This window comes from Micropterus dolomieu, linkage group LG23, assembly GCF_021292245.1.
Source record: "Micropterus dolomieu isolate WLL.071019.BEF.003 ecotype Adirondacks linkage group LG23, ASM2129224v1, whole genome shotgun sequence".
NCBI classification, from domain to species: domain Eukaryota; kingdom Metazoa; phylum Chordata; class Actinopteri; order Centrarchiformes; family Centrarchidae; genus Micropterus; species Micropterus dolomieu.
Genome location: NC_060172.1, coordinates 29,105,243 through 29,120,849, shown reverse-complemented (window position 1 = coordinate 29,120,849; position 15,607 = coordinate 29,105,243). Strand labels below are relative to the sequence as shown.

Genomic DNA, 15,607 nt, shown 5'->3' with positions numbered 1-15,607 from the left:
GAAGGCGCATCTGCAGCCATTTCATCACTTTTGCTATTTCCTCTGTTCTAACTCAGCTGATCGTGTGGACTGCTGCTCTTGTTTGTATCTTTATGGACTATCCTCTCTCTCTTAGCAGTGCAACAGGGGCTTCAGACACCAGCGTGCTCTGTCTCCCCACTCTGGGAGCGGTGGGGTGGGTGGGGTGGGTTCCCGAATGAGAGCCGCGACTTGCTTGTTGTCCCACAGCACCTCTTGAGAAGGGGGAACGCGCAAACGGTGGGGGGGAGGGGGGAGAGGGGCTTTAGGCAGAGGGGTTCGGAGTGGACGAGGGGGGAAGAGGCTCCGGCTGGGGGAAGAATGGTTATGCCGGCTCCTCGTGCACTGGTCGTGCTGCTGCTCTATAGGCTGTGTGTCATTCAGGCACAGCCCTGCCTCTCCTCGACATGAGCCTCGCAGGAAGGGTGTCCTGCTCCATGCTCAACTGCTTTGTAAGTCCACAGGCTTTGATATGGGTGTTCATGTTTGTTTGCATGTCTGGTTTGTGAGGGGTGTGCATTAGAGCCCTCCCCTCCATAACTTGCCTGCTTGTGTGTGCCTGCCGGCCAATAAGTGGAGGGAGGGGGGCGGGGGGGGGGGTGTTGGTCGACACACGTGAGTGCTGCGGTTATTAGTAAGTAACTAACATGGACTCCACACTCCACATACAAATAATTCAATTACCTCAGTGTTTTCTTGTGTGTTTGATGAGAAAGCTTCTTTATTACTCTCATCACTCACCCAAAGGGCTTTGAGCCGCCGGTATGTTGAGTGGCCGGAGAGTAAGACATGTTAAATGTGTGTGCTGCTGAGAGCGAGCACATTGTGAGGCCACTTCACAGCCTTAGAGCGGTTCACTGCAGTGGAGGATTGAGCAGTTTGTGTTACTGGGATGTACAAATGATGTTGGACAATGACTGATGTAGAACAGGTGTTCCTCTTAGTTTGAGTGGTGAAAAGGTTGACGGTTTAGGAACAACACAGGGTGGTCTTAGCCTCACTGGGCCTAAATTAGCGTCACAAGTTAACCTCTCACCTTTTTCAGCTGAACGCTAAATTCTTTCACATTTCCTGCCAGCCATCCCATAGTATTGGTCCACTGAATATAATACTGGACTTTCCTAACTTGTTAAAAAAATGATTTTTGTTTTTTTGTGTAGTTTTGCAGTAATATTCTTAGGGATTTATCTAAGACTGTCAAAACTAGCATCTGGTTACAGTAAAAAATACCCATTCAAATTATATGTCTTGAGGTTGAATTGAATAACTCAGACTTTAGTAGTGCTCATTTGTGTAGTACTTATTAAAATGGTTAAAGGTTTACTGAGTAAAACATAGATATATAGCTTATTTTACTGGTAATTTATATTTTATTACAATACTCAGTCTTCTGCCATGCTAACTATGCTGTGAGGCTGGACCTGGGCACAGCAGTAGGGCTACTGCGATTCATCGAGTAATTGGAAAAGATACACTTTTGCTTGGCGCCCCCAGTACCGGGATCAACTGTGTAACTCATATCACTGGACAACCCAAACTCACGGACTAACCAATCGGAGAGCAATAACAACAAACACACCGTTATACATTTACAAATAAGAATTGTGCCTTACTTTCCTTGATGCGTAGACTAGATGCTTTCTGTTCATATTGCTGTTGTGGTAGGCTAGTTCAGTTTTACAGTAGATAAACTGTACAGGGTTGTTTTCTATTAACTTGAAATGATCCCATACTTTGGACACTTTCTGTTTGCTTCTTTGGCATTGTCTCTCCCTCCGTTTTGCAATCCGCACCATCAAATTACTTAGATTAAAATGGCGAAAACAAAGACCTAAAACGGAGGACTTTGAAAACGCTGCCGACCCCGTTTTTAAAACTCCGGAGAGCATTTTAGTGCGGACGGGTAAAAATGGAGGACACAGACGCTCATGTTTGGCTCTCTGATGGGGTCTTATTAGTCATGCAAAGCAGAAACAAGATGCTACTGACAGAGTTTTTGATTTGATATTTTTATGAAAATATTTTGTACTGTGAAAATAACACTGATAGCCTACACTTGTACTGTGTATGTTGCCGTATTTACTTGGCGAGTTCCTCTCTCTGTTTTACGCCGCCACAGTTGCTTTTAACTCCCGCGTTACATTCAGAAACAGTCCCGGCTCGTTATTGGTCCATGACCAAAAAAATATCTGGTGCGGTTCTTTGTCTGTAGTACTTTATTCTTTCGCCAAATCTTCTGTAACTAAGGAAGAGAGAGACATCTGCTTCATGTTTACACCAGCATGCGCATGCCCAGTGTACGTGAACGGTCACTAGCTGTGCGTTTTCAGTTGTTTTAATGTAGACGAAGATCAACCGTGATACGCTGCTGAAACGCTGCTGTGGATGGAGATTGTGTTCTTTTTAAAACTCCATCTTTAAACAAAAATGGGGTAGTGTGGATGGAGCCTTATTCTTGTCCACAGTGTGGACAGCGTGTGCGTTGTGCAACAGTAATAATCGTCCATGTAAACCAGTGCGCTGTACATAGTTATATGGTTTACGCAAAGTATCACAAAGTTATGTTATTCGTTTTGTTTACCATGTTCACAATCTTAGTTTAGCATGTTAGCATGCTAACATTTGCTAACTTGCCTAAATACAGTACAGCTGATGCTGATGTCCTGTGTGTATCACAGCAATCCATCCAGTAGTTGTCGAGACATTTCACTCAAAACCACAGATGTCATCCTCATGGTGATGCTAGAGGTAAAAGCTGGGGATCACCAAAGTGGTTAGGCTACAATTCATCTTTCAATCTTTCAAAGTGTCTGTACAACATTTTGTGCCTATCCATTCAATAGACACCAGAGTCATTAGGAGCTGCCAGCATGGCTAAAAACGGTCAGACCGTAGCATTAGGCAGATGGTACAATAAATGGAAATCAGTTAAAATAATGGCCTAGCTATCAGAAATTCATGTCTTGTGCTGCACTGTACAGATTGTATCCGCATCCTGTCATTAAAGCATTGCATAATGTGGTGCTAACGTCACAGCACTTTCAACAACAATCGATGTTAATATTGGGAAAGCTCTACTTTAATTTCCATCTCTGTTTCTTCCAGAGAAAGAGTAGATAACGTTATCATGTGGATCAGGGAGAGTGCAGCTGCTGGTTCCTCTTCTCGTTTCTTTGTGACCAGAAATGGCCAGGCTTTACACAATTTATGGTCTCTCTTTAATATGTCTGTGGTGCAGCTGAGTCAGCAGTTCTTCTGCGTCAGTGTCTGTATAATTTAGTATCCACGTCTTCTGTTACTTAACTGGACCACAGCTCTGTCAGTCTTCTCCTGTGGCAGAGGGCTGCAGCGTTATGCTACGTTTTCATCATCATCACCATTGTTGTGGCCAACTATGGAAAAACACATCTCCAGTTACTGTTCCTTCTCTCTCTGTGTTTATCTCCCTCAGCAATATGCTGTCTGCATCAAATGGAGCTATAAAAAGCCTAATTGAATTTGGTTAAGATTTTTCCGTGACTCAGTTACCATTATACCCACTAGCTAAATCAATCAACGGTGTAAGTACAGCCAAAAGCTTTTGGGGATGTGCTTTAGACTGTACACCTTCTTGCACCCTCTTTGGTACCTGTGATGGTCTTAGTGCTCTGCCTGACACCAAGGAGGTAATACCTCTAGGAAATACACAGTAGGTGACACAGTCAGTGTGTTATGACAATGACGAAGCTGTCATAATCACAGCGTCCTGATAGAGGACAAAATACAACAATGCGAGACGGAGCAGGTTTATTACTGAGAAGTATAGCATTTAAGAAGATGACTGGCACTTACCTAACATTTTGGTGTTTTTTTTCTCAGTGTTTTTAGCCTAAAGTTGTTGTCTGTACTTACCTGCACAAAGAACGTCTTTGTTTTTTACTTTCTGTTGCATTTGAATTATAACAATTTAAGCTTTATCCTTGCTTGTTTTTTATGTATATTGCTGTTCATGCTAATGTTTTTAAAGGGTCTTTTATTTTCAACTAGATCATTACATTTGCTGCATATTCCCTTATTTAATAATTTGGTTAAGGGGGACGAGTATCTTAAACATGCCTGCATAGAAAGGTCTGTTCACTTCTTGTGACCGTTACTGCAATTTTTTATGTTTCTATGAATTCTGCTTATTGAAAAGGCTGCCCCTGACTTGTTTCCTCAGCTTTTTGAGGAAACTGCCTAGTTATAAGACTAAAATGGGAGTGATCATTTAGAACACGGACGTCTATGAAATATTAACATAGTCTGAGAGAGGACAAGAAGAAAGAAGTGCATTTGAAGATTCGTCATACTCTGCCATCTTTGATCTTGACCCGTTATTCAGACTGCACTGCCTAACTCTAAGAAAAGAAATATCTTTGTCTTGATTGATTTTTTTTATTTTATTCATTTCATATTTGCTGCTTTTCATTCTACTCTGTCCTTGGATTCTCTGTATCCATTCACCCTCATCCTTTTCTCTATGTTCACACAATGTGCCGAGCTGTACACGTTCCCCACAAATTAGCGATGTCACCTCTGCATCATGTCGTGATTCTCTAATCTGCTCAACTCTAGGACCGAGCCCCAGCCAGATTAAGTAAATGATCTGTTGAGTAAAGAGAGAGAATTGTTTCCAAAAGCTTTAGAGAGAAAGGGACTCTGCCTAAAAAGAGGTTGTTGTATCCATGGCAACCAGACACATATTCATGAATACTGTCTTTTTCAATCTCTCTACCTATACCACCTTTGTGTTGTCATTTCCGTTGACACACATGCAGAAATCTCTGGAAGACTGTTTTTAACACATGGTTTCCCCAGACGATTAAAACCTTATTTTATTGCATTAAAGATGAGCCCTACACTTATTTACCTCCACATACACATTATTAACCTGCTGTATCAGGGCTGTCTAGTCAGCTGCTAGCTGATAATATCACTGTTAGGGCAATACATGTTAAGACATTACATGTGTTATCCACTCTGACATTAATAGTTAAGAAATGAATGGAGGCGTATGTGTGTGTGTGCGCGCATGCCTGTCAGCTCCAGCCTTTTGATTGCTGGCTGGACAAAGGTGGGGGAGGGTGCGCAGGCTCACAGCAGTGACGAAGCAAAAACGTGTCGGGCACAGGACAAGCTGTGCTCCATCTTTGTGAGTCGGTTAGAAGTGAGAGCATCTCTCTTGTCCTTTAATCTTCTGTAAGCTGATTGTCTGTCTGGTTGTGGACACCAAATATCAGAAAACAGAAGTGTCTCACTGCTCGTGTGTGTGTGTTTCTGTAAATGTAATGACAGAGCTGTCACGATCAAGGGTTTTCTGCCATGCGAGGGAACTTATGAAGCTGATATATCAAGGTTGTCTGCAGGAGAGGTTTCACTTGCTAGTCCCAAGTCCTCTTCAGACACTGCTACACTGATGTCTGTGCTTTAATGCAGCTCAGTCTAGGTTTTACTTTCCTTAACAGATTCTGTCCTAAAGACATTCCTATTTCAAAAGGCCTTTCAACACTCATGATTTTAATTTTATTTTTGTGGTGTTTTATTGCTATTTGTTGATTTTTGTTATATTTTGGGAACTGTTTTTAACCCCCTGCTACTGTAGCACTTTGAGATTTCGTAGTGCATTATAAATAAAATTTATTATTATTAAACTGCCATTATACCTTGTCAGTGTAGCATCTTCATTCTAATGTTTAAGTAGCATGTTTAGCACCAATGCATCAGTATAAACCAGTCTGTGTATAAGGCCGGTGTCATGGATTTATGGAGCAATACAACATCTACTGAACTTTTAGTCAGCAGTTTTTTGCCTTTTAAAGTACACTGTGTTCTAGCAGACCCCTCAGAGGAGTGCAACATCAGGGCTCCTCACTCCATAAGAGAATTGAGTAAATGGTGCCAAGTATCTACCAGGTAGTGCAGTAAAAGACATATAGGCACTAAGGTAGTGGACTGATTATCGACGTGTGTAAAAGATTGATTGCATGTTCCTCTCAACTGATTAGCATTGAATTTCCCAGGGGGAGGCTCTATAAATTAGCTTTGCCAGTTATTTATGACGGGTGTCTGGCAAGCCACGGTCAACTTTATTCCATTTATATAAAAAGCAAACAACTCTGTGCCTGGATGGCTGGGCAGGAGCTTCAGACTGCCCAGCAACAGTGTGTGAGATCAACCTGTAATGAACTGATCTTCGCAGGATGCCTCTGACTTACGGCCACTGTCGCGGTCCTCCCATTCTCAGGTGAAAATAAGATAAAATGAATGCACACCTACCTCATCTTTCTGATGCTGAAGGCTGACTTGGGTCAAAGTTCAAGAGATTAGTGAGGCTGCAATGCAGAGGTATTTGGAGGAGTTCAGACAAGTTTACCAGTCTGAAATTGAGGCTCTTAGTATAAACTGGAGAGACGGCACAGTGTGTTTTTAAATACAGTATTTCACAGTGAGATTTGGTTGAATGCTCAGTTTATTATTCCACATTCACATCATATCGTTTAGACCGTGATGACAAGCAGCTGAGTGGGGGGGAGGGACATTTACGTAAGTCACTGGTGTTATTCCAATTAGAGATATCGCTGCAAAGCCACTATTTCTGGCACTTAATACTGGATTTTATTTACATATAACAGTAATACAATTGAGTCAGCTCATTTAAAAGGAGACATTCACTGCTTGAATCTGCTTCTTTTTGTTCATTAACTGCCACAAACATACATGCGTAACAACAAAAGTAGCTAATTTTGGCCATATATCTGGTAAACAGGCTAAATAAAGGCATCATTTAGAAGAAATGGGGCCCACAGTAATACCAGGCAGCACTTAACATTGCAGCATCATTTTAAGGAGTGTAGACACAGTTTGGCCTAGCCTTGGCACCCACCTCCATGGCTGCTGTTGGCACTGCCATTTATTACAATTTATGGTGTAGAAGTAGAAGGTAGGCTGGCTTTGTGTAGTGACTTCTCCTATGAATCTCTCCCACACAGACTTCCCATACCCATAGTAAGCCTTCAATACAAACTCAGAAATGGCAAAGGATTCTCCACTCGAGGACCCCGGTTTAGTCCTTGACACTTGTACTGTGTGTCCTTGCTAGACTCAAATTTAGGGCTGTTATCGATTAATCTGCCAGATTTTATTTTCTTGATCATCATCATCAGAACCATTTTGTCTATAAAATGTCCTTTTATATCTCGCCAAAGGTAGTGTCTCTAAATGTCTTGTTTTGTTTAACCAACACTCATCAACACTAAGTTTACTACCAAACATGAATCATCTTCAAACCCTCATGTTTAAAAAACAATTTCTATGATCTCTGCCTGAAAAATTGAAAAATCAGATTGTGACAAGTTGGTGTCTTATAAAGGAGGGGCTTGTCACTGTAGGAACACTACCAGATAGCCCAATGGGTGGCTTATCAATTAGTTTAGTCACCAGTGTGGACATTTGGATGACAGATGTTATAATTGTAAACATGGCAGGAGATTTGCATGGTGTGGCGTTAGGGAGTTTCCTGCCATTGTATAAAATTTTGCTATGTCGTTTGTCCTGGGAACAAGTCTTTTATTGGCAAGAGACCAACCTTAGTCAGTAGATGTAGTCCACTGGAAAAAAAAAAAAACAAAACAGATGACTACATTCTGCCTCCCTCTGGTCCCCCTTCAGGACTCCATTGCTGTTTTCATTAAGGAACAGCATCGACATACGGCCATACTCGGATGGAGAAGCCAAATCCAGCAGAGCAGTAAAGGTAGCGGTGCTGAGGCAGCCAGAAACCAAACTGGGTTCATCCTCAGTCGCTGCAGAAATGACAGAATGGCTGGATGTAGAATGAAAGATGCCTGCAAAAATCATAGACCTGAATAATGTTAGTCACATAAGGGAGCAGAGTTTCTCTATGTTCCATGAACCACCTCACATCACAGATTAAACCTGGATAAAACTCAAAATTGGAATGACGGTATACATGTAAATGTACTTTATGTGTATACTTGAAGTTATTAAGTGAAAGAAATTGTTTTACAAATGAGTAAAAGAGAATAAAGGGCGTGGGCAGGTTCTTCAGTTTCATCATTTGATTGCTTTCTGCCCTTTTCTCTCCTGTAATGAAAGTGTTTGCTCAGTCTGAGAGAGTCACTGGCACTCTTAAGCTGCAAGGACAGGTTTGACAGCCCTGTTTGTGCTTCTCACAGTCTCATTTCTGCTGCTTCTTGAGGTGTTGCAGTCTAATTTTAGCCAACCATCCATTATAAACAGGTATACACCTGATAAGACTGCATTTGGATATTTAATTTATTAGCATCCTTAGAAACGTAACATTAAGTGAGTTTGCATGGTCCTCTACACACTCTTATATAAATGTTTGGTTATTGGCTATCAAAAGTGATCCTGGCAAGGATTTGTTTAAACTCTGGAAGAAGTCAATGTCAGCGCATGACTCATGAAAAGCTGGTGAAGTGTGTAAAATGCTTTACTAGTCCCAGTATCTTTGTTTGAACAAAGACTGTAACACCCAGTCAAAGTCTACAGGTTTTTGATATCTGATGCCCAGTACAGTCTGTCATTTGCACATGCAGTAACTACCTGCACAGTGCCAAAGCCAACAGAATATAAATATGTAAAAGTTGCATGCTTCATTCAGCAGTATTATTAATGAATCAATGAACAGCTGTTTAGGATTGGCTGGTAAACATTTTAAAATAAGTTTGCCTCCTTGACCCCACAAGACACGTATCCCCGATTTAAACGACATAGTCAATATTTAATCTCCTACGTGATGCCTGTGAGTTAGCTGTTGGAGATTGTGAAATTCCACCTGGCATGCATCTTACATCAGGCTAACCACCCTGATAAGTGCTCAATACAAGAACATGTTAACTTTGAGTGCGATTTTACAGAGGGATTTCTTATGTTTATTTTTTTGCGATGACCCATCCAAGGTTCTTTCTCGTGGTTTGACATTGCAACATTGTTATCAAACTGTATTGGGCCAGGGGCTTGTCTGTGTTCCCACTCTGCTGTGTCGATGATTACAGAAGTATTCATCTGACCACCTCTGCATTGTATTTGTGTCTGACAGGGTGAAGAAGGGCCTCCCAGTCTGGAGTATATCAAGGCCAAGGACCTGTTCCCCCAGAAGGAGCTGGTGAAGGAGGATGAAAGCCTTCAGGTGAGCTGAACACTGTATCAGCCGTTGACAAACTACTGCTCCAGAGCACAGTCCCATCTACTCGCACGTCTGTCTGTGACGTAGACAACCAGGAAGTAGTGAAAAGACCAAGTGTGGCACTTCCAGATCATGACCTCATCTTCAGTCCTGGCTCCTAGCGTGACACCAAAGTGTTCCTCTGAAACTTTTGAACCTTGGGCCGCCTCTGTGTAGAGCGTGAGTGCCAAGGATACCACTGCAAGAGTCACAGTTCGGCAGGCTTGAGGCCAGACACAAAAGGATGGATGATGACACTGGCCTAGAAGAGCAATTTATTGTTCTGCCATCCTTTTATCAGTGTTCAACACTGAAAAAACTTAAGTAAGCAACTTGGTGATAACAAAGTTTTTGCATTTGAATGCAGCCTGCTGGCCACACTCCCTACAGATAACTTCTAAAAGAGGCACATCGTCTTCAGTATTTATTTAAGTTTAAGGCTTGAAGTTGAAAATGCTGACAAAGCATTTGTATGTACAGTGTGAAAGGGCTGAAGAAGGTGGGATTCAGTAGTAGTGGTTGTTACATGTGTGGCTGTCACAGACGGGGCAATGACAACATGCCACATGGGTTCTTCTACTCTACATCTTTCTCTAGTTGTCCAGGGTGTGGCATTTTAGTTGTTGTTGTTATTATTAAGCATTACTTTGGCACATTGACATGCTTTCGTGGTTCCAAAGAAACTCTTAATCACTTAATTAATTGTTTATTAAGAAATTTTGGGGTGTTTTGTAATATACTTAATACACAGCTGCATGCCCTACTTACAAGTGTATTAGCTAAACACTATAACCTACAATATTATTGTGCAATATTCATGTTGAAACCATTATTTTACAGTTTTGGCTTTATGAATATAGAAAAAAAAATGGCTCTTATATTCCACTGGACAAAACTTTGTCTTCCCTTTTTTAATGATCAACCAATTTCCATTCACCTAAGATTTTACGTGTGGAGATCTGTCTCTGTTATAAGTCGGTAGTTTATTTATTATAGCACATTTTCACAGAGCAAGGTCACAAAGTGCTTTACAATATTTGTAGGGCTTTATCCCAATGATGGCTTCAGAGGATAAAGAACAAGGCGAGTAAAATGCATATAGGTCACTGAAGTGAAAGGGACTTATAAGTCCATTCTGCTAATGAAGATGCCAGTAGCAAAACTGTGATGGGCAACTCGCGCTGTGCCCTCCATGGTGTTGTGTTTGTTGATATTGGAGCTAATCATCTGGAGAACTGGACAAAGGGAAGGTGGAGGGATTTGTCCCGCCACTCTCTGTTTCTATTTTCATGGTTTTCAATTGATGTTTCATCTCGGGTTGCAGTGAACTGCAGGGAGGATCAACCTGTTCAAAAATGTTATTTTAAAAATGATTATTATTAAAGGGCTATACGTCAAAGGATACTGTTCTCCTTTCAGTCACCTTGCAACGTTTTCTAGGGTTCTGCCCTCTAACTTCCCCTCCCCCTGCAGTCACACATGCAGCCACTCATTGTGTCTCTGCTTTTGTGTGTTTCTTTATGTGCATGATAGATACTCCCATGATAGTTTCACTGACAGCTGATGTCTCTCACCACAGCTTTCCCGCAGGCAAATTATGGGCATTCCCTACCCAACCATATTTAATACCCTGCTGATTTTGCTCCTGTGTGTAAACAAGCTGTGGTGCATGCATGCAGTTGTGTGTGCTCACCCGCTTGTCCTCACAGGCAGGCTGCATGAACCGGAAGTCACGACTCACAAGTCAGAGAGTGTTATTTGCAGGGCTCGCTCTCTCCCTCTCCCTCGCTCTCTCTCTCTTTCTCTTTCTCTCATCTATATCTTTCTGCAGCTGAAGGCTTCATAGAGGAAACGTGACACAGTATCTTCTGCTGCACTTGCTGGCTCCCTGTGACTCATGCACCTACTTTTGGAACACAGCTTGTTTAATGCAGCTCCCAGTCTGTACAGCATGTTAACTATAGCACTCTCGCCAGGACCTGTTTGGTCTCTTCCACAGCAGAGCAGCACACATACTCCTATAGCTGCACATCCTCATCTCAGCCATTTCTGCTGCCGTTGAGACAATATTTAATGTAGCTTGGCAATGTCCCTGAATCATTACGAATACAAAACTGCTTTAGATTAGGCTTTTCCCCTTTTTATGCTTTTATCTTTGTTTGGGTGCCAGCTGTGTATATGTGCCTTTCAGAGTTAAAACATTTCTAAATGCATGCAAAATTTTACTGTCGGATTTTAGATATTCCACTTATTAAAAGTCCTAGTGCGGGGTGCCAGGGGGCCTGTGGTCTATATTTGGCTCTGTTGGTGTCTGAGTACAGAGTACTACGTGCTCCATTTCCCAGGTTTAGCTGTACTATTTCCCTCATCATGCTTCCTGTCTCGGCTCACGCACACATTTTCAGTTAGAGATGAGCAACAGCAGGTGCAGTGATAAATGTCAGAGGGTTTTTTTGCTCTCTGGACCTACAGTCATTAACAGTCTGATGCCCCGACAGCTTTTGACCTCTTACCAGTCGTCAATATTCCTTTAAAAAAACAAGAATACTTTTGTTTTATTTCAGATTTATTATATGCATTCAGTTTTTTTTGTCATGAGTGGTTAAGATGTAAGCAGATTAAGTGTTATGGGTATATCAATCATGTCCACCTTGTGTGTAGGCTGTGCTTTTAACCGTGTTGGTTAATGTAGTTTCAAGTAAGCCTGCATTTCTGACATCTTACCATAATCCTCCATCTGTCCTGCTGCATGTCCTCTTTCAACATGCACCAGTGGGTCCTCCTCTGCATGACTCAGCAGTGCATGCTAATGCAGGGTGAGGTAATGTTGTCGCTAAGCAACACTGTTGTCCTCACTACCAGCAACTAAACGACAACAAGACCTGAGCTGTAATTTGTGGTCCCCAATGACTGCACAGCCTAAACTAATATGAGTGCACACAGTACAGGAGTGATGACTAAGAGAAGCCAAAGTGTGTAAATGAGAAAAAACACAATCCTCAATTTGTCAGATGAGAGAGAGTGATGTCCGAGCAGTAAAATATCTCGCAATAGATTTTACTCTTTCACATCAGCCAGTCAAAATTTACCAGAGTGGTCAGTGATGAAATTGAGCAAAGATGCTTCCATCTTTATATGAATTGAGACATCTTTGCAAAGTTGGTAACTATAGCTGTGTGTTTCTTCCACATGGTCGGCTTTTAAATCTAATGTCCTGCCTCGATGTGAATGGAAAAATGTTTTCTATTAACCTCTGTTGGGAACCAATTATCTTAATGTAGGGGTCCAGTTGAAGCCAAAGCCTCCGCTTGGCTGTGCCTGTTAAAAAAAACAAAACAAAAAAAAACAACAAAAACAAACGAGTACAAGTAAGAATGTTAATGGACAGTTTGGGATCCCTCGCTACTGTCAGCACTGGTTCAGACAGTCTCTCTCTCTCAGCTCTGCCTCTTGTCTGCCTGCTCATTCAGGCTCACCAACTGTGCTCACAAAGGTCCTTCTGTAAAAGTACTATGTGCTAATTGGACAGCTACACATGCACTCTGTTTCTCCCGTGTCCCCCATTTTGTCAATGCGCCAATATGATATTTAAGTTTCAGTAACATTATCAGAATGATGCAGTCGATGCTTCTCTTTGAGGAATATAAAAAAATAAAAAATAAAAAATGAAGCCAAACTTCTCTCATGTATCTGTGTTTAATTGTCGTAATACAAACCAGATCAAGAAAATCTTTGCCTGAATAAAATGCAGATTAAATTAAAGCTGCTGGCAGATTTGGACAGGCCCTCGCAATCTCACTCACCACACCACAGATATGCTCACAAGCTTCACAAGATAACATCATCGATGTGTTAAGGCTTTTCTGGAACAGTTTTGAAGTGGATGGGGCCAAACTTCCAGGAGTGGTACGTCACTGCATAAGACTTATTTCCTGTTGCCAGTAGGTGGCGCTATAACTTTGAGTGAATATTGGCACATCAATGTCTTCAGAGCAGGACTCTTCATCAAATATGTCAAATTTGGTACAGATTTGAAAACTTCCTGTTTAATGGCAAATCATCGATTTTCGACGCCATGGACACTCACTGAAAGCTCAGTTTGTACAACCTTTCATCATCAAGGCCTTTAGATTGCACAGTGAAAATTTGAAGCAGATCGTATTAAGTATCTAGGAGAAGTTCGATAAAGTACAGACCCTATAAATAGCCTAAAATTACCATTACATTCAAAATGGCCGACTTCCTGTCCTGTTGGGTTTGGGGCATTTGGGCTTTTTTTGTACGTCTGGACATGATATATTTACCACAGAAATTTAGTATATCTCGGTGAAACTTGTCGCTATAACACATTCATTTTTGCCCCATCTGACGTGTGTGACGTTTCATGAGTTTTAAAGCATTTTTAGGCCGTCAAAAATGTGATTCATTGGCAGAAAAAGAACAAAAATTTATAAAAAAGTTATAAAATCTGAAAATTTCTAAAAATCTTACCAAGCAGTGCTAATCTGTTGACGAGCTAACATGTTTTTTTTTTAGCCAACATTCCATCACTTTGGTCCAGACTGAAATATCCCAGTAACTAGCCGACATTTGATTTGTATAGCCATTCATGGTTCCTTTGGGGATCCCCTGACTTTTCAACTAGCACCACCAGAAGTTGTTTTTGGGGTGAAAATGTCTCAATCATTGGATGGATTGCCATGATATTGCGTACACACTTATGTCTCCCTCAGGATAAATTGTAATTATTTTTATGATCCATTAAGATTTCCATCTGGCTCCATCGTGAGGTCATAATTATAATTTTTCCAATATTGTGGTTTATTTATTTTAGACCAAACACCTGCAAAATTGACATTCCCATCAGCCACAGCTGTACTTTGGGGAAATGCTAATTAGCAAATGTTAGCATGCTAACATGCTTATCTAAGATGAACATGTTAAACATCTTTATTAAATAGAACTAGCTTGGGGAACACAGAGAGAAAAGCTTTAAAAATAGAAGAGTTTTGATATTATGATTGTGTCTGCTGTCTTGTTTTTGCTGCTTAAACAATCTGGTTGTTTTGTGTCTCTCCAGGTACCATTCCCAGTTCTTCAGGGGGAAGGGGTGGAATATCTAGGCCATGCCGTTGAAGCCATCATTGCCATTTCTAACTACAGGCTCCACATCAAGTTCAAGGACTCTGTCGTTAACGTGAGTGCACGTCACAGACAATAAACACACATACGAACCACAAAAGTAGAGTTCTACTCCAGCCCAACTGGCACAACTGCTGCCACGCCATGCCATTACAGAAGTCAGTAGCAGGAGAGAGTTTGGACACACATAGGCTTTTCTTCTTTTCCCCTTTCCTCTTTCCCCCATATACATTTTATAAACACATAATTGTGCATCAAGGCTAATAAACCTACAAGTATTTTACACAGGGGTACCCATAAAGTGGTTTAATAATATCTTAGTGTAGTTGGCATGAAGTTATTTGTACCACAGGAGTGGCGGGCCCTGTGATCTTCAGGCAGGAGAGGTTTAATGTGACATCTAGGCTCCAAAGGCCCGGCCCCCACTGGCACTGGTGTCCACCAGCTCGGTCCTGCTGACGTCAGGCCTTGCTCTAATACAAACAGGCCAATTGTTTGCATTCACTAGCAACGAAATTCCTCCTCCTTCCCAAATAACTTGTCATCTTTTCCAGAAGGATTCGGCTTCTGGAAAAGATGACAGGGATTTGAAAGAGGAGGAGGAGGGAGGAAGGAGGAGGACGGGGAAAGAGGAAGGAGGATGGAGGAGGAAGAGAGGGCAGATCACCAGGATGTTGAGGATGCCTCTTCACCTTGACTTACTTTACCAAAGGAGAGTAATGCGCTGAGTTCAAACATCAGCAGCTAACTGTCCCTATCGAACTGAGTTCCCCCTGGGCAGAGGCCTACCTTGACCTCTGTATGGATGCCAGCAAGCCAAAACCTCTCACCAACACCCCTCCCTCTGCTTCTAAGCTGTTTTCTTGCCCTTTGCTCCCGTCCATGTTTGTCTTTCTCTCCATGATTTCCATTTGGCTTGGTCATGTGCTGCAACTAGCACACTCCATGAACCACTCAGTTATCTTTCATCTTTCAACCTCTTTGATGTTTTCTTTCCTTTTTCACTCTCCTTATTGTCTCCTGATTTTTTTTGGTTTAATAGTTTTTCCATTTCCTCCTGTCTTGTGTCTCCCCTCCCTCCTTCTCTCTCTCTGTGTGCTCCATGGTGTCACTGTGTTTTAGACCTACCCAGGTGTGGACAATGAGATATCTGTGAGTACCATAAAACACCACCCTCTGCCACAGTCTAGACAGCTGAAGTCATTCAGCTGCTCTTCACTT

General features: G+C 41.8%; 1 protein-coding gene across 1 annotated transcript in view; it reads left to right on the top strand.

Moving 5' to 3' along the window:
• The first annotated feature begins 410 nt into the window (after positions 1 to 410).
• Positions 411 to 15,607, top strand: part of mtmr4 (myotubularin related protein 4) — a 28,273-nt gene continuing 13,076 nt past the window's right edge. Inside the window, exons 1-3 of the mRNA XM_046039410.1 lie at positions 411 to 470; positions 9,119 to 9,208; positions 14,325 to 14,441. Of these exons, the coding sequence (XP_045895366.1) occupies positions 426 to 470; positions 9,119 to 9,208; positions 14,325 to 14,441 (252 nt within the window). The 5' untranslated portion in view covers positions 411 to 425. The remainder of the gene's footprint in view (positions 471 to 9,118; positions 9,209 to 14,324; positions 14,442 to 15,607) is intronic.